General features: G+C 43.7%; 1 protein-coding gene across 1 annotated transcript; it reads left to right on the forward strand.

Moving 5' to 3' along the window:
- Positions 1–2,337: 2,337 nt before the first annotated feature.
- AAR2 (AAR2 splicing factor) lies at positions 2,338–21,380 on the forward strand. Its single transcript, XM_089673345.1, has 5 exons — positions 2,338–2,373; positions 7,059–7,602; positions 11,449–11,666; positions 18,311–18,540; positions 20,833–21,380. The coding sequence occupies exons 2-5, from the start codon at positions 7,061–7,063 to the stop codon at positions 21,052–21,054; spliced, it is 1,212 nt and encodes a 403-aa protein (XP_089529471.1). The 5' UTR covers positions 2,338–2,373; positions 7,059–7,060; the 3' UTR covers positions 21,055–21,380.
- The last annotated feature ends 921 nt before the right edge of the window (positions 21,381–22,301 follow it).

Genomic DNA, 22,301 nt, shown 5'->3' on the forward strand with positions numbered 1-22,301 from the left:
ACTACTTTTGTTGCACTATACATCTGTAAGCGGTATCTTACCACATCCGAGTAGGATACCGCATAGCAATTTTTTGTTATTAAACATTTGAATCCACTAAAAAACTCTACTAAAATACCACATGAGTTATTTTATGAAGTCATGCAGTATTTTAGTAGTGAAAATCATGTTTCAGCTGTCAGCGAGGTTCCCCACTGACAGCTGAATGTAAAAGAAATAATTGCCAGCAATTAAAAAATAATTAAAAAACGGTGTGGAGTCCCCCCCCCCCCCCTCCATCCATACCAAGCCCTTCGGCGTGGGGGTCCCCCCCAAAATCCATATCAGGCCCTTATCCAAGCATGTAGCCCGGCAAGTCATGAAAAAGGGGGGGGATGAGCAAGCTCCCCCCCTCCTGAACCATACCAGGCCACATGACCTCAACATCGGGGGGTGCTTGTCCAAAGCACCTTGTCCCCATGTTGATGTGGGGTCTCTTTCCCACAACTCTGGGCTGTGGTTGTGGGGGTCTGTGGGTGGGGGGCTTATTGGAATCTGCTGCAGAGAGAGAGCCACACGGGATCAGTTCCAATGATTGCCCCATGCAGTACCCATCACCCTTCTTGTGCACCTTAGGTTTCCCCCTGCTTTCCAGGCCCCCCTGTTTGCACCCAACCCCAAAATGCTGCCAGATTTCATCCTCTCCTTCCTACTGGCAGCTGCAGGCACACAATAGGATTCTTCAGTATGGAGAGTGGGGGAAGGGTCCGGTAAATATGTTACATTTACTAGTCCCTTCCTTTCCTGAATGAACACAATGAGTGATTGGCACTGATCACTCACTGTGTTCATTCATAACTGAAGCCTAGTAATCTGTGGGTTTTTTTTTTGGGGGGGGGAGAGGGGGGTGCTGTCAGGTTGGCTGCATGGGGCCCCCTGGTTTCTAACAGCAGCCAAGTCTGTAGGTGCCACATCCTACATAGCTAATATGGTGATATGGCAAAGAGGATGTGTGGTATGCTTAGCAGATAAGAACACCTTTGAAGGAAGGCTATTATTCTTTTTGCCTCCGTGGGGTTCTGTGAGTTCTGTGCCAAATGTCTTCTTTCTCAGGAATCTGTACTACCCCATGAGAAGCTTCTATGCAGGCAAAGCCAGCGCACTGAAGATCTGTAAAAGATGTACACAAAGGAGGGCTTGGGCACGATATGTAGTTACAACAGTAAGGGCTCATTCACACTTGAAGCACTTGTCACCCCTCTGAAAAGTGATTCACAGTAGATCCCTTTTCAGAAGCTAGTTAACCTGTGCCAGGGAGGCGATATGTCATCTCTCTCCATCACCTATTTTAACCCTGAAAAGCCCACACAACTATGCCACAATCTCACACATTACACATGGTTGAATGAGTTGCATTAGGCATCAGTACTGTCTGCCAAACATGACATGGGGGTGGTAAACTCGTGGCTCAACCACCTATTTTAATCACCCTCCCACCACCTGTACGAACGATCCCTAAGGAAGAGCTAGCCAGCACCCTTCAAAAAAGTTCTTTGAACACAGTACTGAGGACACTGTGCTATAATTAATATCTGCGGCACACACAAACTGAATATCTATTTCCTTTGAGCACAGATAGATCAGCAACAAGTATCACCATGTATGCCTGGCACTACAGCTGCTGATTTGCCGCAATGGTACATAGGTTTTAAGAATGCACCACAAATGGAAAATGCAGCTTTCAGCACACGTGGCAGCCATCCTGAAAGAATCACCTGGAGCTATAATGAGACGACAGGCTGCCTACGGTGAGGTTCACACCATGCAGGCTGTGTTTGAGGTTTTCCTGCACTGCGTTTTTGCACTTCCATTTTTTATGTGTTTTTGATGCATTTTGCTGTTGTTTCCCATTTTTTAAATTTATCTTGTTGCTAGGCAGATTTTAGATGCAAAACGCAACCTGTAAAACCATTCCTGTTTTGGGGGTCGTCTCATTGTTGCCTATCTAGTGCACCTGTTGTTAATTTCATTAACATCAAAGCAGCTGAAACTGATTAACAACCCCCTCTGCTACTTCACTGACCAGATCACTATCCCAGGAGTTTCATTGACTTGATGCTAGACTCTGATTAGAAAGTGTTCCTAGAATTTATTTTGGTAGTGTATAACCCTCCATGAATATATATTTATTCTTTATTTCTTCTTGAAACACTCACATCTGTGTGTCATATTCGGTGTGACTCTCTATGGCAGTGTTCTAGCTCTGTATCTGCCCCATGACATCCTTCCTCAGCACACAGCTACAAGGCGCAGTGTAGAGGCGGAACCCGGATATCCGTGCTATGTTTCTGGGGGAAGAGTTATGTGGGACACCGGAAGTGGAGCTGCAGACAGGTGAGTGCTGAGTATTTGCACCGTGTGTGAGTGGCAGGATGTGCACCCAGGGCAGGGCTCTGGCTGCCCCCTCCAGGGAAGGGCTCTGGCTGCCCCCTCCAGGGCAGGGCTCTGGCTGCCCCCTCCAGGGCAGGGCTCTGGCTGCCCCCTCCAGGGCAGGGCTCTGGCTGCCCCCTCCAGGGAAGGGCTCTGGCTGTCCTCTGTACTAGTTATGGAGAGAGGGAGAAGAGTCCTCTACAGATGGAGCATTGCTCTAGGCCTGCTGTGCACTTTGTATGATGGTCTCTGCCATCCAGTAGGCTCCATTCACAAAGATGTATCACCAGACTATAGCTGGCCATAGATGTCAGTTTTTATTGTTCAGCCAGTGGGTTGAGTGAAAAGGGAACCTGGTTTCCCCATCCACACATTGTCTGTGTATGAAGGAATCCTCCCTCGCTGTGTCATTGTATTGGGAAAGCAGGGAGACTGCCCCGTTGTCAGAATACACAGATCAGCCTATTGCCTGCAGGGCTGATCGAGCAACTAAACTCCGACACGGTTGGACAGAAGATTATTTATTATACAGTATTTATATAGCGCCAACAGTTTGCTCAGCGCTGTACATTGTAATTCGAGACAGTACAGTAACAATACACGAGGGGCTCGAGGGCCCTGCTCCTTTGAGCTTACAATCTAGGAGGGAGGGGATAGTGGTACAGGAGGAAATCGCTGTGGGGGTGGAGTGGTAGGAAGAGCGGAGGAGATCAGCAAATTAGGTGAGGGCGGGGTAGGCTTCTCTGAAGAGATGGGTTTTCAGGGTGCGCCTGAAGGTGACAGTCTGATGGATTGGGGTAGTGAGATCCAGAGGATGGGGGAAGCCCTGGAGACAGGCATGGGAGGAGGAGACCAGGGAACTGGAGAGGATGATCAGTAGATCTACTTCTGTTCAGCCACAGTGGCCATATGGGGATGGAAATGTGTCCCTGCTGAACTTCAATCCATGGGCAGCACGGTGGCTAAAGAGTTAGCACTTCCACGTGGCAGTACCAGGATCGCTGGTTCAAATCCCAACCACGGCACCTCCTGCCTGGAGTTTGCATGTTCTCCCTGTGCCTGCGTATGTTTCCTCTGGTTACTCCGGTTTTCTCACATGCTCCAAAGACATGCTGGTAGGTGAATTGGCTCCTGTCTAAGGTGTCCGTTTATGACACAGAATAGCTACAATTCAGAGGATCGCAGCTATTCTCTGGTCATTCACAGTTTGACACTCGAGATCAGCGGAGAACATGTTCAGCCCTTCACTGGAGATCTGTGTTCTCCCTCCAGATTATCCAGCCCAGAGCTGGAGAATCGGAGGAACTGCAAACTAATCAGCGATAATTTACCTCTGCTTAGTGAACTGATCTTTTACTGTAATCTCGCGAGATTATAGTAAAATCAGCCGTTTTCCAGCGTTTGCAGACCGTTTTGTTCTCCCTTCGTTCGGAGAACTACTACACAAAAGGCATTCACAGGAGAACTGTGTTCTCTGAGAATGCCGGAGAACTGAGCAGCGATCATTTACCGCTGGTTCATAAACGAACACATAAATTGGCCCTAGTATGTATGAATGAATGTGAGTTAGGGGCCCTAGATTGTACGACCCTTGAGGGTTAGGGACTGGTGGGAATTGACTATATATATTATATAAAGTGCTGCGTAAATTGACGGCGCTATATAAGTACCTGAAATACATAAATAAAATGTATGGCCAGCTTACCCCCCCCCCATTCACACTTGTAGTGATTACATAGACCCAGCGGGGATTCCCAGCGATTAGCTGCAGGTGGCAGCCATGTTGAAAGTAATGGAAGGCTGACGGCTCCCACATCTAATTGCGGCCACTTGCATGTAATCACTTATGGAGCTGCTGCCTGCAAATGATGGGCCCTGGACAGTCTGTGTTCAGGACATGTAATTTCCAGGTAATCTCTCCATGAACAATTAAAGGCAAATAGCTGTGATTAGTTGCAGGAGCTGGCAGCTTTCTATTGCTTTCAACAGGGTTGCCACTTGCAACTAATCACTGGGAACCCCCCGCTGGGTTGGTTAGGATGGCCCCATTCGCAAGTGTCAACATACACATTACAATCTGACCAGACAATCTTAGAACAACCAACTACCAGTAAAAATAGGTGGTCAAGATGAAGTTTTACAGCCTCCACCATACCCAACACAGTGACCAGACGGAGTTGTACACAGGCCTTGTCACATTTGGTGGGCAGTACAGCTGCTGAACATGACCAATTCAAATGACTGGGGCTGCACTGCAACTGCATGCAATGTGTGCAGTGGTTTGGGCTTTTAAGGGTTAAATCAGGTGCTGAGGAGGTGACATATTGCCTGTCAGCCACCCACTGAAAAGCAACCCACTGTGGATTGCTTTTTAAAGGGCAACAAGGGCTTCCACAAATCTAAACAAACCCTAAGGGTCACCATACATGATAGAAATCTGACCAAACAATCTTTGTACAAACAACTTTAGATTTACCAAACATATAATATGAGGACCTACCTAAACTGGCAGCTCCTTGTACTACATAGTTGTTGGAAGACCTTAGTCTAGGTTCACACCTAAGCGTTTCCCACAGTGTTTTGTGTTTTATAGAAACAAACTACAGTCCATTTAACATGATTTCCTATGGGACATGTTCACATCTCCACGTTTTCTGGAAAGGGTCAGGGACTTTTTTAAATGCAAAAGTTGCATTTTTGGTTCTATAGCCTTCAATGGACTTCATTAAAATTCATAAAGTTCCAATCAGTAAAATTTTCTTCCAGCAGAGGTCCTGAATGTTTGTGTGATGACTTCAATCCTTCACATTACAGCCCTCTCCTATTTCACAAGTCATTTCTTAGGAATGGTTCACACCAGAATGCAGTGCGGGAAAGGTGCATTCTGTGTGCATTTACCACACGGTGCTCAAAATGCACTGCCTGTGCAATCTGCAGTGGGTGTCAATTTATTAACGACACCCCAAATGCAGATCGCAAACGCAATGTGTTTGTCTGACCAGATTGCATAGTACCGCAGCATCATGTGATTTGGTGCAGTGATTTTTCGAAAAAAGTAGTGCATGCACTTTTTTGTGTCATCTGGTGAAATTTCACCCTATTCAAATGAATGGGCTGAAAATGACATCACTCTGAATTGCACAGTAACTTGGTGTAAACCATCCCTGACATCAGTGTCCTTAGTCCACCTTCACATCAAGATCCCCACTGTAGATCCCAGTCCCCCCTTCACAGTAGTGTCCTCTGCCCTCCTTCACATCACCCCCTACAGTAGTATCCTCTGCCCTCCTTCACATCACCCCCTACAGTAGTATCCTCTGCCCTCCTTCACATCACCCCCTACAGTAGTATCCTCTGCCCTCCTTCACATCACCCCCTACAGTAGTATCCTCTGCCCTCCTTCACATCACCCCCTACAGTAGTATCCTCTGCCCTCCTTCACATCACCCCCTACAGTAGTATCCTCTGCCCTCCTTCACATCACCCCCTACAGTAGTATCCTCTGCCCTCCTTCACATCACCCCCTACAGTAGTATCCTCTGCCCTCCTTCACATCACCCCCTACAGTAGTATCCTCTGCCCTCCTTCACATCACCCCCTACAGTAGTATCCTCTGCCCTCCTTCACATCACCCCCTACAGTAGTATCCTCTGCCCTCCTTCACATCACCCCCTACAGTAGTATCCTCTGCCCTCCTTCACATCACCCCCTACAGTAGTATCCTCTGCCCCCTTCACATGAACTCCCACAGTAGTATCCTCTGCCCTCCTTCACATCACCCCCTACAGTAGTATCCTCTGCCCTCCTTCACATCACCCCCTACAGTAGTATCCTCTGCCCCCTTCACATGAACTCCCACAGTAGTGTCCTCCGCCTCCCGCATAGTGGTATCCCCTGCTGTTCCACACAGTGTTTTGCTCCGCTCCCCATCAAACATACACACACATGTATACTGCACAGTAGTTTCCCCTGTTCTTCACACAGTGGTATCCTCTCCTCGGATGAGATCGTCAAAAGGGGGAAAGAACCTGCTCCTAAATTGTGGGATTGTGATGGTCCGGAGGGGACAATGACATGGTCCGTATCCAGACCATGGTCCGCCATTTAGTAATGCCTGATCTATAGGGATATGTCCAGTTCACTGTGCAAAATTATGTTTGCTTTTCTGTGTGTGCCCACTTATTTATTTATTACAGGTACTTATATAGCACTGTCAATTTTACGCAGTACTTTTGCATATATTGTACATTTAACGTCCGTCCCTAACCTTTAAGGAGTGCACAATCTAAGGTTCCTCACTTGCCTTCATACATACACATACTACGCCTAATTTAGACAAGAACCATTTAAGCTACCAGCATGTCTTTGGAATGTGGGAGGAAACTGGAGTACCCAGAGGAAACCCACGCTTAAGAATATTACACTTCCACATTACTTGGCATGCATGCACTTAACATAGAAAATATATCTAATGCTAGGTCCACTTTAACATGGGAGGAAGGGAATATTTCTTCCTTTATTTTTCTTGTAAAGGTTCAAAAATGCATGAAAGTTTGTGTTTTAATGTTTATTGATCCTCCAAATAGAAGAACTTGAGTGGCATTACTTGTCTTGCATTGTAATTAACTTCATTTTTTGTTATTGTGAAGAAATGGCGGGCTCCTCTACAGAAATGGATCCTGATCTGGCCCGGCAGCTGTTCTTTGAAGAAGCCACACTTGTGATTTTGGGTGTTCCAGAAGGTTCGGAATTCGGTATAGACTTAAACAGCTGGGAAGTTGGTCCTCGTTTCCGAGGGGTGAAGATGGTACCTCCAGGACTCCACTTTATCCACTATAGTGTGAAGAGGCTGAGGGGAGCTGCTGGGGAAACTGGGCCACGTTCTGGCATTTTCTTCTTCCTGGAGCAGAGGGCCATCCACCTCCTGCGATTGGATGCTCAAACAGAGGAGATGGTTGCTACCTCCCAAGAGGAGGCTGAAAATCTACGGGAAGAGCTTCCTTCCTTAGATCCATTCCTGGGGCCGTATCCTTATGAAAGCATGCGTCTCTGGGTATCCTTAACAAGCCACATTACTAAAGAGGACATGCTAAGGTTGCAGCCTGCCTGTGGGACAATATACTCCTTCCCAGAGGTCCTTCCTACTGAGAAGATGACCCACACAGAGGATCGGGCTAAGCACAACTTGCCCAGGTAAATATGAAAGCATGGGAGTCTATGGAGCCTGGCCTAGCTGGGTCTAAAGTCTGTTTTTTCATACTCGCCTAGTCAACTAGAACGGCATTTAAATATGAAGACTTGGACAGAGCCCTTAATATTAACCTGTTTGGTCCAGCATTTGCAATAGAGAGGATCATGACCATATTGGTTTCATTTCTCAATATCTGTAATAAGAGCGGTTTGTGATGCCTGCCTATTGAGAATATTCTCCTAATAATCTGTATGATGATTAATGGATATTCATACTATTAAGTGTATTATAAAGTAAACGTGTATGCCTCAGCATTTGCAGCTCAGAAGTGCACGTCATACAAACTCAGGTCTGCCGCCATCCTGACTTGCCTCTTGTAGCTTACAAAGGTCTTCCTTTGTTTGTTCCTGATGGCTGAAATGAATGGGTGAGTGAAAGAAGATACACATGAAAGGGGAAATCCCGAAATAACATTAGAAACAATTGAGTACTGTCCGTGATACTTTTTTTATTTGCACTAACATACAATTTTGAGGACAAGCTTTCAGGGAATGTCCCCTTCTTCAAGGTCTAAGCCAGGGGTGGGCAAACTTTTTGACTTGAGGGCCGCAATGGGTTCATATATTGGACCCGGGGGCCGGACCAAGAGTAGATGAATGATGTGTATGTGTCATCCATAGTAAGTATAGTAATATTCCCCCATAGTAGGCATAGCAATTCATCCCCCATATAGTAATTCATCCCCCATATAGTAATTCATCCCCCCTATAGTAATTCATCCCCCATATTAATTCATCCCCCATATTCATCCCTCATATAGTATTTCATCCCCCATAGTACTATTCCCCCCTATAGTAAGTCCCCCCTGTGTTAATTCACTTACCTTTGCTCCGCGCGTTCCTCTCGCCGTGTTCCCGCGCCGTTCCGGTCTTCAGGGCGGACTGTGAGAGGAGCCTAGCTCCCCTCACGTTCCTCACGCTGCCCCACCTACACACATTCTGACAGCCGATGTTTGTCACGCTTCGCGGGCCGGATTAAAAGGTCCGCCGGGCCGGATTAAAAGGTCCGCCGGGCCGGATTAAAAGGTCCGCCGGGCCGGATTAAAAGGTCCGCCGGGCCGGATTAAAAGGTCCGCCGGGCCGGATTAAAAGGTCCGCCGGGCCGGATTAAAAGGTCCGCCGGGCCGGATTAAAAGGTCCGCCGGGCCAGATTAAAAGGTCCGCCGGGCCGTATACGGCCCGCGGGCCGTAGTTTGCCCATTGCTGGTCTAAGCAGTACTACTCACAAAGTTAGCAGAATGTTAGAATGCACTAATACGGCTACAATCAACTCAAACAAAAGGGAAGATACTGCATATAGCCGCATAAAGAAGCAGTTAACCAACCTAATCACAAAGGAAACACAGATCAACAGTGCATCTCTTCTAACATTCTGCTAACTTTGAGTAGTACTGCTTAGACCTTGAAGAAGGGGACATACCCCGAAAGCTTGTCCTCAAAATTGTATGTTAGTGCAAATAAAAAAAGTATCACGGACAGTACTCAATGGTTTCTGTCGCAAATGCACTAATACGGCTACAATCACCTCAAACTAAATAACATTAAAAACCCAACAGGGGTTCCAATTTCCCACTGTATCCAAAAACAAAAAAAAATGTTTAGACTGAACTTACATTTTTAGATGAACATGTTACTTTGCTCTACACAGGGCACTTTCAGATTCTTTAATAAAATGTATTCAGTTAAAATCCTTAAACCTTTTGCTGCTGATGATGTAAGTATTACAATGGGGGCAGAGCCAACATTAAAACGGCTTCCCAGCTGCTAAGGCACTTTGGCATTTTTTTTTTTTTTTACTCCTGGTTGCCGGCTATGTAGTAGAAGTGATTCAGGTGGCTTTCTATCACTTTCTGCATAAGGTGCTAATCTTACCTGTGATGAATGAACCTGGAAGTGGTCAACATTGAACACTTCAAGGTATAAAGCTGTCGATTTCTTGCCTCTTTGGCCAGGAAAGTGCCGAGTCTGCGACAATGAAGTATAACTAAAGGCAAAACTTTTTTTTTTTTTGAACAGGGTGGAAAGGGGTTGGGCTACCTAATGGGTTTTATTGTTGTCTGTGCCCCCCTTAGGGAGATTCACCCTCTGCATTTGTTCTGTTTACCATTATCATTGAAAGTAAAAGAAAATCCCAAATTTTGGCTTGTCCCCAGAAAAGAAATAGAGGGGAGATCTTCCAATGAAACTGTCTACGGGAAACAGTGTCTGCACCATGGGGTGTACATGGTCGGCCAAAATGTGTACATAGTCCCTGGCAGTGACTCTACCTTTCAAGCTGATGATGGGGCCTGCAGAATACCAAGATATGGCTTCCCTAACCGTGATTGTGCCGCCACCGTGCTTTACTTTTGGCACAAGACAGTCCTGGTTGTAAGCTTGGGCAGTGGTGTATTTAGGTTTTGTGATGCCCTAGGCAACACAAAAATCGTTTGCCCCCGCAGACACTGATCAACACCCCCCCCCTTTTCCGTCCCGCAGAAAGAGCCAGACATTGACCAGCAACACCCCTGCCCCCCCCCCCCCATACTGTATATAGATAGAAAGACACTCATCTTCACAGCTCCGGGCATCCCTGAGAACGAGAGTCGGGCTCTACATAGACCATCAAGCAGCCTACAGCCTCTCTCAGATCCCACCTGGTTCCCATGGCGCGCATGTCCCTTCTTCCATCTCTTCTTCTGGGGAGAGGTGCTGCCCCTCCTGAAAAATGCCGCCCTAGGCAAGTGCCTTGTTTGCCTTGTGGTAAATACACCCCTGAGTTTGGGATGTGTTTGCCACACGTAAACACGTCCGGTGTTGGGAACAGTGTGAAGCTCGATTCATCAGGCCATATTACAGTCTTCCATTGATTGTCAACAATTTATGGGTTTTGCACCACTCTCTCCTCTTCTAAGCATTAATATCGGTCACTAGTGGTTTGGCAACTGCAGCTCACACATGAATGTTTTGCTTATTGAGTTCCCTCTGCACTGTTTTTTGTGGATACGGCTTTGGAAGACTGAGATTGAGCTCTGCAGCCACTTTTGCAGCAGTGGTTTTCCGGGTCACCATCCTGCGCAATGTCCTTTTTGTCTTTCGGTCAGTTGACCATATCAACTGCACTTATTAGACAACATTTTCCCGGAAACTGTATATGCCGTCATAACCTTTGTTACTGTACCTTGCGACACAACATATACATTGGCAACTTCAGTCACAGAGGCATCAGCTAAGTGGGCACCAGCAATCTGCCCTCTTTGAAGCTCAGTAAGCTCTGACATGACTCCATATTACTAGCAACGCACGCAATGAATAATGAAACTGAGGCTTCCCACCTGCTAGCTAGGTGTCTCATCACACAGCGAAAGCAAAAGAATGTTAAATCACTTCCGCTTTCAGGGCAAAACATCGTCACTTTAACACCTGCACATCATGTAGTGTTTCCATATTTTTGTGCAACCCCTGTATTTACTTGATGCAAGCTCATCTTTTTTTATATTGTGTTTGTGTGCACTAAAATTAATTCAAGCATATTTTTAATTGTAAATATAGATTTAGTAAAAAAAATGGTGCAAATATTGTGTTATATTTTAAAATGCAACCATTTTTTTTCTACTGGGTCTCTGAATTAAGAAAATATTTGTTTTGGGAGTTTTAATTAATCTTCAGGTCTAAAATGGTTAAACGATATGGCCTCCTTTTTGCAACAGCATCGACCTGAAAGGATGTTTGATGGTTCAGAATTTTGTAGCTGTTTATAGAAGGGTGACGTGATATACTTTCACACTGATATATTTACTCCATGTTTAGATACGACACGATGTGTCAGAACTATAAGGAGGGCATGTCAAGACTTCCACAGATGAAACAAAAAGAAGGAACGGAGATCCGCTTTAGCACACTTCCGGAGAAAATGTACCCAAAGAATGCTACTCCCGCTGAAGTCACACAGCACAGCATGGACCTGTCCTATGCCCTAGGGCAGCTGATAGATGAATTCTACCCAGAAAAGCCTTTTTATATACTAGGTCAGTGAAAATGTTTGTGTCTGCAGAGTTTGCCCTTTGCACCCTTTCCAGTTAGGTGTGCTGGTCATGTCTCTTTTGTTCACAAACACATACACTGGGCTGTTTAATTGCTGGCAAACTTGTTAAATCTCGTGACCTTCCATGCAGCCCCAAGCTCAAGGGGGCTGCACTTTTACTGGGCAAAAAAGTCACACATCCATCGGCTTGGTTTGCTCTAACGGGAAATTATATTCCTGTTCCCCAAAGGCATTTAAATAACTTTTGAAATCAACTTTCTGTGATATCCACTATAAATAGTAAGACGTTTGTCCCCTTTCACATACACCCCAAAGGAGTGGTAAAACAGGTGATTTAGCTGTGGTTTTACTGACTGCCCATCTAAAATCTACCAAGGCAGCCAGAGGGGATGATACTCATGCAGTGCCAGTGATGCTTTGTGGCCATGGAAAATTAAACTCCGCTTGTCAAGTTTGACAGATGATACCACCTGTCAAACTCACCTACTGAGGTCAATGAGTGTGCGCTGCAACTGTGAGCCAAAGGCTTGGTACATGGTATTTCAATACAAAATCCCCCTTGGGATTGAAAAAAAAAATAGCCTAAAAAAAAAACAAATGTTCAGGAGGCAGCCCCCCAAAAGTCTTGTATCTACTGCTCTAACACCTTCTGAAAAGCCATCCACCGTAGATTGCTTTACAGAGGGAGAAATAGACTGCTGGACTTTGTGCCCCCCCCCTTGTAATAGGATATCTACTGAGCCTGCACTGCACAATTATTAGGCAAGTGATTATTTTTAACAAATCATCATTTTTATGCATATTGTCAAACTCCAAACTGTATAAACTTGAATGCTTATTAGATTTAGGCATATCAGGTGATATTTGTGTAATGAGGGAGGGTGTGGCCTAAGGAGATCAACACCCTATATCCAGGTGTGCATAATTATTAGGCAGATTCTTTGCCTTAGGCAAAATGGACCAAAAAACTGACTCTGAAAAGTCAAAAATTGTAAAACATCTTTCAGAAGGGTGCAGCACTCTTAAGATTGCTAAGATATTGGGGTGTGACCACAGAACCACCAAACATTTTATTGGAAATAGTCAACAGGGTTGCAAGAAAAAAAGACACAAATTAACTCCCAAAGATTTGAGAAGAATCAGGCGTGAAAGCTACCAGGAACCCATTATCCTCCAGTGCTGTCATATTCCAGAACTGCATCCTACCTGGAGTGCCCAGAAGTACAAGGTGTTCAGTGCTCAGAGACATGGCCAAGGTAAGGAAGGCTGAAACCCGACCACCACTGAACAAGACACAGAAGTTAAAATGTCAAGACTGGGCCAAGAAATATCTGAAGACAGATTTTTCGAAGGTTTTATGGACTGATGAGATGAGAGTGAATGTTGACGGACAAGATGGATGGGCCCGTGGCTGGATCAATAACGGGTACAGAGCTCCACTTCAATTCAGGCGCCTGCAAAGTAGAGGTGGGGTACTGGTATGGGCTGGTATTATTAAAGATGAGCTAGTTGGACCTTATCAGGTTGAAGATGGACTCAAAATCAACTCCCAAACCTACTGGCAGTTTTTAGAAGACACTTTATTCAAGCATTGGTACAGGAAAAAGTCTGCATCTTTCAAGAAGATTGATATTTATGCAGGACAATGTGCCAACGCATGCATTGAAATACTCCACTGCATGGCTAGCCAGTAAAGTCCTTAAAGATGAAAGAGTGATGACATGGCCCCCTTTCTCACCTGACCTAAACCCTATTTGGAACAGTGTCTGGGAGTCTGTGGTTGCTGCTGCACAAAAAGTTGATCATCAACAGCTCAAGAAACAGACTGATTCCATGAATGGGAGGCCTATGACCCTTATTGAAAAGAAGGGTGGCTATATTGGTCCCTTTTTTTCTTTTTTTTTTTCTTTTTTTTTCTTTGCGCGCTATAAACAAAAAGAGACCGACAATTTTGGAAAAAAAAAACTATATTTTTTACTTTTTGCTATTAAACATATCCAGTAAAAAAGTTAAAAAAATAAAATTTTGTTATAAATTTAGGACAAAATGTATTCTGCTACGTCTTTGCTAAAAAAAAAAATCCCAATACTTTCCCAGTGACACCAATACAGTGATCAGTGCTAATAAAAAACACTAACACTGTACTAATGACACTGGGCAGGAAGGGGTTGACATGTCGGGCGATCAAAGGGTTAACTGTGTGCTGTTTTGCTATGTGGGCTGTGTGTGCTTTACACTGTAAGCACACAGCTTTGTATGGCTCTGCATGCAGTGTGCAGGAAGCTGACAGGGAAGAGATCTGTATTGTTTACATACAGGTCTCTCCCCCGTCAGCAATACTTGGAGATCCCCAGGTGCCAGCGGAGAATCACCGGTCGGGACCCAGTGATTGACAGCCAAAACTGCGAATGGTGGCATGGGTAGGGCGTGCGCCCCTTACTTACCCAGAACTGCAAAATCAGGTGTGTATATATACGTGATTTTGCGCACCCGTGCCGCGCTGTAGCAGCATTTCTGCTATAGGGCTGCACGGAAGTGGTTAACAGATGAAAATAAACAAGTGAGATGGGAAAATTTCCATCATTCATTTAGTTGCATAATAATTGTGCACACTAATAGTTGTCCAATAATTCTGCACACATAAATATTCTCCTAAGAAATCCAAAATATCACTTTTACTTAAATATTCAGATTTGAGGTTCATTAACATTTTGGATTGACTGAGAACACTGCTGCATTGTTCAATAGTGAGATTAAGTCTCAAAAATACAACTTGCCTTGTGCACACAGTGTAGTAGGACCAGCCCCTGTGGAGGGCCACATTTTCACAGCTCTTGCATCTAATATATGAGCTTTGATAACTAGGGACAGAGAGAATGGCAGTTATCTGACCACTTGGCCCTTCTTGCTGACTTTCATGGCTTTTCCTGCTTTTGGAGCCCTGCTGAGCTGGTTCAGCATTGCTATTTACTCTGTCAGCACAGTGAAAGCCGACCTTAGTAATCCATTGCTTTGATTCAGCATGGCTAATCTGTGTTGGGGTGAGAAAAGCCAAGCCACTTTTCAGCCAAGCCGCGAGGGGCGAGGATGAGTTTACACTTAAGCTTCAAAGGCAGAAAACCTTTTTCTGGATTGGTAATACAGTGTAAGTGTAGTGATGCGTATCAACCAGTCTGATCACCTGTCTACACCCATCTGAGCAATTAAAGATGACTGGATTCTCTGATTTACTGCACTTTGCATATTATTTATTTCAGGTACTTCTATAGCGTCGTCAATTTACGCAGCGCTTTACACATATATATTGTACATTCACATCAGTCCCTAACCCTCAAGGGGCGTACAATCTAAGGTCCCTAACTCACATTCATACATACACATACTAGGGACAATTTAGACAGGAGCCAATTAACCTACCAGCATGTCTTTGGAGTGTGGGAGGAAACCGGAATCCCTGGAGGAAACCCCTCGCAGGCACAGGTAGAACATGCAAGCTCCAGGCAGGTGGTGCCATGGTTGGGATTTGAACCAACGACCCTAGTACTGCCAGGCGGAAGTGCTAACCATTTAGCCACTGTGCTGCCCACCTCATTAACCACTTCCCGTCCGGCCCATGTATATAAACGGCTGGACGGGAGCAGTGCAGGGACGGTTAGCCGTTTATACACGTCCTCCCCACTTCCCTGTTTGTACGCGCTCCCTGGGAGTACGCAGCACCACAATCGTTGTATGGGACTTCTGTGTGAGGTCCCGATCATGTAATCACTGATTGGCCAATCAGTGATAACATGAATATTAGTAAGCAAGATGTCACTTCTGACATCACTGCTTACTATATGTGAAATTTGTGAATGATCACAGAGGTCACATGGTACCAAGCTATTCACAACAATGGCTGTAAGAATGCAGCCAGAGAGGAGAAATGATTGGGTGTAAAAGCAATCAGCGTAAAAAAGAAAAAAAAAATCACTTAGTCACAATATTGTGACACTGTACTGCTAGGGTAACAGTATGTTAAAAAAAAAACCATAAATAATAATATAAAAAAAATATTGAAAAATTATAATTTTTGGTTATAAACTAATTTTGGGATGAATATATATAGATATATATATAATATAATTATTATTATTATTTTTTTTTTTACTAAAAAGAGAACTGAATACATTTTGTCCAAGATTTATGAAGAAAGATTTTATTTATTTGCAAAATTTTATAAGAAAAACACTTTTTTTCCAAATTTTTAGACTTTTTCATTTATATAGCAAAAAACAAAAACCCCAGTGGTGAATACCACCAAAATAAAGTTTTATCTGTCTCAAAAAAATGCTAAAAAATTCATATGGGTACAGTGTTGAATGACCGCGCAATTGTCATTCAAAGTGTAATAGCACTGAAAGCTGAAAATTGGCCTGGACAGGAAGGGGGTGAAACTGTCCGGACTTGAAGTGGTTAAAGCTTAACTGGATATAAAATAGGTAAAGTTGATTCAGGGAATATCCAATTTGCCTCCTGGGGGATCAGGAAGGAATTTTTTTCCTAACAGGAGCAAATTGGATCATGCTCTGCTGGGTTTTTTTGCCTTCCTCTGGATCAATTCTGGGTATAGGATTATAACTTTTTTTTTTTTTTTTTATGGTTCAACTGGATGGACTTTTTGTCTTTTTTTTTTTTTTTTCAGCCAGACTAACTATGTAAGTCCTGTTAGATTTAAAGACAGAAATGACTGCAGCTCAGTATGTGTTCTATATTATTATATGGCTGATAGCAGTTTGTCACATTTAACTGGATTTGTTTTGTAATACTTAAGAAGATTCACAACTTCTGTAATGTTCAATGTCTTCAACATTACAGATTAACGAATCCTGTTAAATGTGACCAACTACTAACTATATCATGATCTAGATCAGTGTTTCTCAACCTTTTTTCAGTCGAGGCACCCTTTATATTTATGTTCAGTCTTGAGGTACCCCATTCTAAGATGTAAAAAAACTCTTCTAACAGTTTTATATTACGCAGCAACATCCACACATGTAGGACACCCAACGTTAGAGGTGATTTATTCTTCCAAAGCAAATACACTTGTGCACACTGGTACTGACTAGTATGCCAATGTTTCTCTTCTCCCTCAGCTAACTGAATTAATGTGACCCCAGTACAAAAAATGGCCACTGCCCCAGTCTATAACTGGCCTTCACAGCAAGGAGCACATGGAAGGACGACGCATGTCAAACAACAAAAGAGAAAAATTCCTGGCTCAACTTACCAGCCAGCTTGAAAACAAACCGAATTAGCCTGTCTAACATTATGTTAAAAACAGGGGTTTAGTTAGCACACATTTGCAGTTCCTAACTACAAATTTTGAAAGCCCCCATAGTAGAGGCTCATGTATTTAATGGATAGACCGAGGGCAGGTGAACCTGAGGGAGCCCACCCCTCCTTAAAGGTACAGGCGCGCACTGGACACTCAGCATATAGCACAATGGCAGCCAGGGTGTCTAGTGCACCCCCTCGACCAACAATTCAACAGTACAAAAAATGGCCACTGCCCCAGTCTATAACTGGCCTTCACAGCAAGGAGCACATGGAAGGGCGACGCATGTCAAACAATAAAAGAGAAAAATTCCCAGCTCTACTTACCAACCAGCCTGCAAACAAACCAAATTAGCCTAACCGCATGCTTTAAAAACAGGGGTTTAGTTAGCACACATTTTCAAATACATGCGTAAGATGCAGAGACTCTTCATGGCACCCCGATATTCTTTAGTTCCTAACTCTACAGCATTTGAGAGCTGCTATGAGACCCCAGAACTAACGGGCGGGGGAGGGTCAAACGAGGATGCTGTGCAGGCAGCTGACATCCTCCTTATCAACTAATGATGTCATTAGTTGTCAGGTCACCGGCACCTAGAAGGTTGTCATGGTGCACAATGAAAAAAGTGGCTTCGTGTAGCTAAAACGCTTGTTCGACCTGCTGGCTGGTATACAAATTTTGGGCAATTTTTAGACATTTTGCTGAGGCACCCCTGAAGAACCCTCAAGGCACCCCAGGGTGCCTGGTTGAAAAAGGCTGATCTAGATAAATGAAAACTTTCACAAACATACAGAATATCATTAAATTTATTTTTTCACACAAAAGTAATGCAAGTTCCTAAGTTTGACTTGATATTTGCTTCTTGCATTCCCCTGTGCAACAATACATAGCCACAGAGAGAGGGGAATTACTTCTAGGAGCCAATCGGGTGCGCTGCATACACGTGTGTACAATGAACATGCTGATAGGAAGTGAGAGCAGAGGGATGACCTCATCAGTTGGCTGATGCTTCTTTACAGTCGGCAAGCCATCGCTTTTCTTACCTATACGTGGTATCCTCCATCTTGCTCTGCTGTGTGGCAGTGCTGTGTAAATCTTAGAACTGGATGAACAGAAAAACCAAACCTTTTGATAATCCAGTATTCTGTATATTTCATGTGTATTTATTTACAAATGAAGTTTAGTTTTCAATACCTTCATAAAAGTGCAGTTGCAGCTGCTCCCTGTACTCTTATCTCCCAGAACAGAACAATCCAACATTTTTTTTTTTTTTTTAAATGTATGCATATAATCTGTTTTTGTTTTTTCCTCAGCTGAACTGCAGTTTGCCTTTGTGTGTTTCCTCCTGGGAAATGTATATGAAGGGTTTGAGCAGTGGAAGGGTTTGCTGGACCTTCTGTGTCGAGCAGAGACCTACTCCCTACAGCACCCAGATCTGTACAGTGAGCTTATCTCCGTCCTGTATCACCAGTTGTCCCAGGTGCCCACAGACTTCTTCATAGACATTGTGTCTCAGAACAACTTCCTGACCAGCACTTTGCAGGTAAATTCATTATGGTACACCTCTAGTGAAAGGCTGTCATTGCTGAAAAACCTCCTGAAATGTCAAATCTCTTGTAGTCTCTGTACTGAAATAGATTAAGCTTGCAATACCAATTCAGGGCTTTAACCTCCCTGGCGGTATTCCCGAGTGTAGCTCGGGGTAAAATGTCAGTACCAAAAGCGGTAACCCCGAGCTACACTCGGGCTTACCATGCGGCGCTGCATAGGGAGTCCCTGCAGCACTTACCTTGTCCTGCGCTCCCGCGATGTGTCCACTGCAGCGTCCCCGGCCATCTCTGGCTGATGCCGGCATCCGGCTTCTGTGTTCCATCCCTGTGACGTCGGGATGTACGGGCGGCGGGAAATTTGAAAATTTAAAAAAAAATTCATTTTTTTTCAAAACGAATTTTACATAGTAAAACATTGCTGTTTCAAACCATTTCACATACATTTTGTCCCGAGTGCTTTGTCCTCTTCTGTCTGCATTTTGATTGTTCTTTCTGCCTGGAAACTTAGAAAAGTCCATGGCGTCCAAAAAGCGTCCCTTTAGGTCAAAAGCGGGTTTAGATCAGCTAGAAAACAGCGATAGTAAATCAGATTCACTTGCAGAATTGAGTGATAATGATTTGTGGAGAAATTCGTCATCAGACACTGAAAACGATTTTGCGACTTTGCTCAGTGATGTGTGAACTTGGCGCTATATTTCAAATTTCAGTGTTTTCGGTTTGATTATATTATTGAATTAAATGTATTATTATTATATTATTATTTTTTATGATTATTTATTAAATTATAATTTATGATTTTGTGTTTCAAATTTTATCATCCCTGGGATGTTTACTAGACTCTTGTTCGGACAGATTTCAGTGAGTTATTCCTAAAAATTACAGCCTACAATAAAAAAAACTACATATTTCCATGCAAAATAATGGTACCGCTTTCAGCACCAAAAATCTGAAATAATCATACCGCTAGGGAGGTTAAAGTGAAACTGCCACCTTGTCCTTTCAGGGAGTGGTGACGGTGCCTTTGTAAATGTCTCTCGCTGCTTATTCTTCAATATGAAAACTCAGTACGTCTGTACAACTCATTACCCAGTATGACAATTTTGTTATGTGTTAACACTCATTATATAAGGTTCTTGCAAAATGAAATCACGCCAATACACCCCATCATGGCTAAAACTGCAGCTGATGTTTTTTGAGGAACTGTGCACTGATTTGCCCATTCAAATTGAATAGCGCATCAACACACATAATGTGTGCTTCTGCATTGCAATAGGGAAAAATAGTCCAAAAAAATCACCAGATTTTGATTTAGAGGCAACTGAATTTATATAGAAAGCTAACATTTTTCTTTAAAAGTGGTTGTAATCCTTAGACATGAAATATGAACAAAGCATATCCCTCTATAGTGTGTAGTTGTAATTAAAAGCTCTAAGTGTCATTTCAGTCTGCTGCTTTGTTCCTCTGCTACCCACATGAATCACGTCTGATAAGTTTTCCTGACACCAAGAGAAAACTGGTGACGGGAGGGACCTCTAGCAGCCTGACAGCCTCAGCTCTGTTGCTGAGTGGAGGGGGTGTCTCCCTTTTCTCCAATCAGCTGTCAGTGCTCTCCTCGCTGAGCTCTGCAGAGTGTTACTTCAGCGGTCCGTCTTCTTTTTTCTGAACTCTCAGACAAGCTTTATAAATTTTAGCTCTTTTATCGTATGTTGAGAAGACTGTAGATAAACAGGTAAAACATATGTAGTAGAATTCGTGTCATATCTGTGTATCACCTGAGGCCAGTCACTTCACTGGGAATGGTCTGACCACTGTGGAGGCTGTAATACACTGCTTGTGCTGCATACGGTAGGCTGTATCGTCTTCATTGCCAAGTCCTACAAAGCATTTTCTGATTGGCTCATCTACCTGCCTCTCATCTAGGCCAACCAGAGAACATCTTGTCTACATTGATAAAAATACAAGGCTGTTCCGGAATGGCTGAGATGCCTTAGGACCGATTTTTGTTTATTTCTGGGCACAGAAGGGAAGTGTGTTTGGGCTCAGCCAAGAAGACAGCATAGCTTACTGTATGCAGCACAAGATCCTGCGGTATATGATGGCTTACACAGCGGCCGGACTGTTCTCTAGCAGTAAGCATTCATTTGAACTAAACTGGCCCAATAAGACATTTTAAAGTGACAGAAAAGATGGTTTAACAATGTCATAGTATAGCATATAAGTCATTAGCTGCTGAACATAGAGTTTCTCTTTTGATGTAATGTGTACCTAATTGTTTTTCTTTCCAGGTTCTGTTCTCATTCTTGTGCTCTCAGTCTAAGAATAAAGACCTGAAGAAGAGAGCCATCCGATTCCGAGCCCATCTTACCAAGAAATTTCAGTGGGACTTTGAAGAGGAGCCTCTGGACTGTGCTCCAGTTGTTGTCCAGCTCCCCGAGGATTGGGAAAGTGAGAAAGGAGACCAAAACACAACCCTAGAAGGAAACAATGAGACCGCCCTCCCTTCATAGTCTGTAATACAGCAAACAAGACATCACACCACACTAATGATCGGTTGTACAGCAATATGTGGCTTCTGCTGCAATGTACAGATGGAGAGGCAGCATGCACAGAAACTGGTCAGAGCTGTAGACAGGGATCTTTGGCAGAGGTGTTTATTATGTGTCTCAGGGCTTCAGTTTGGGCCTGCAAAGTCTGCTGTTATGGTTCCTAGTCAGTGGCATTACTGTATATTGGGTAACACTTTTTTAGAGGTTGCTGGAAAATGGCACACCGACTTTTGATTTCAACTTATTTGATTAAGTTTTATTAAATGATATGTCTATTCTGTTCTTTATCTTGTGGCTTCACTATTGAATCCTATCTAAGCTCCTCTTAAAAGTATGAAAACACTGCACTCAAGACACACACACACCCAAGCTCTTCTCTTTAACATGTTAATATAATTTCAAGAGAATTCTAATATCTTTAAGGGATAAGTTCATCTTTGGGAACATGTTCCAACTGTTTTTAGGGTGGAACATGTTCCCACTCCTGCAGCTGCTGCTGCCTGTGACTGGGAAACTACAAGTACCGGCAGCCTTTGTGGCTGTTGGCTTGTAGTTCTCAATTAACTACTATGGTGCTGTTTTCAGCACTCTGGTAGTTCATTGTCTCTTCCCGTCAGCTAGTGTCTGCCTGTATGAGGTATGAGCAGACAGATACACTGACAAGTCTGCATTGAGTGCTGCATGGCCCCTGTGATCTGCTGATTGCGGATGCCGTGCTTTCCAGGCTCCAAGTAAAAAAAATAATAAATGCACATTTTATCTGCAAAAAGATGTGCATTTCCTATTGTTTTTTAAAAAAGGTGAACTTATCCTTTCAATATGCAGCTCATTAAAATAATATCTGTTGATCCTGCCAGGAAGGGCCTTGTTCAGCCACTTCCTGTTATAGCTTGACAAATATCTGTCTGTGTCTACGAAGGGCTCATGTACATAGGGCTTAATATGCCTGTAAAAGCGGCATTTTTAGGTCTTCTTTTTCTGCCTGTAAGTGCACCTCTATGTTAGCCTGTGTGTCAGACATGGGTGTTTACAGGCATATTAGAAGAGGCGCGTCAACGGGCAGAAAAAAAAACAAAAAAAAAAACACCGCATTTAGGAGAGGAGCTTTTGAGCAGACACGTCTCTAGCACTTGAGCGTTCATTTCAGTTACCAGAATAAATTTAATATTCTTGCCAATAAAATCCATTAATACTCAAACCAAGAAAAT

This window comes from Staurois parvus, unplaced genomic scaffold, assembly GCF_062004578.1.
Source record: "Staurois parvus isolate SC_StPar_1 unplaced genomic scaffold, SC_StPar_1.0 ptg000137l, whole genome shotgun sequence".
Taxonomy (NCBI): domain Eukaryota; kingdom Metazoa; phylum Chordata; class Amphibia; order Anura; family Ranidae; genus Staurois; species Staurois parvus.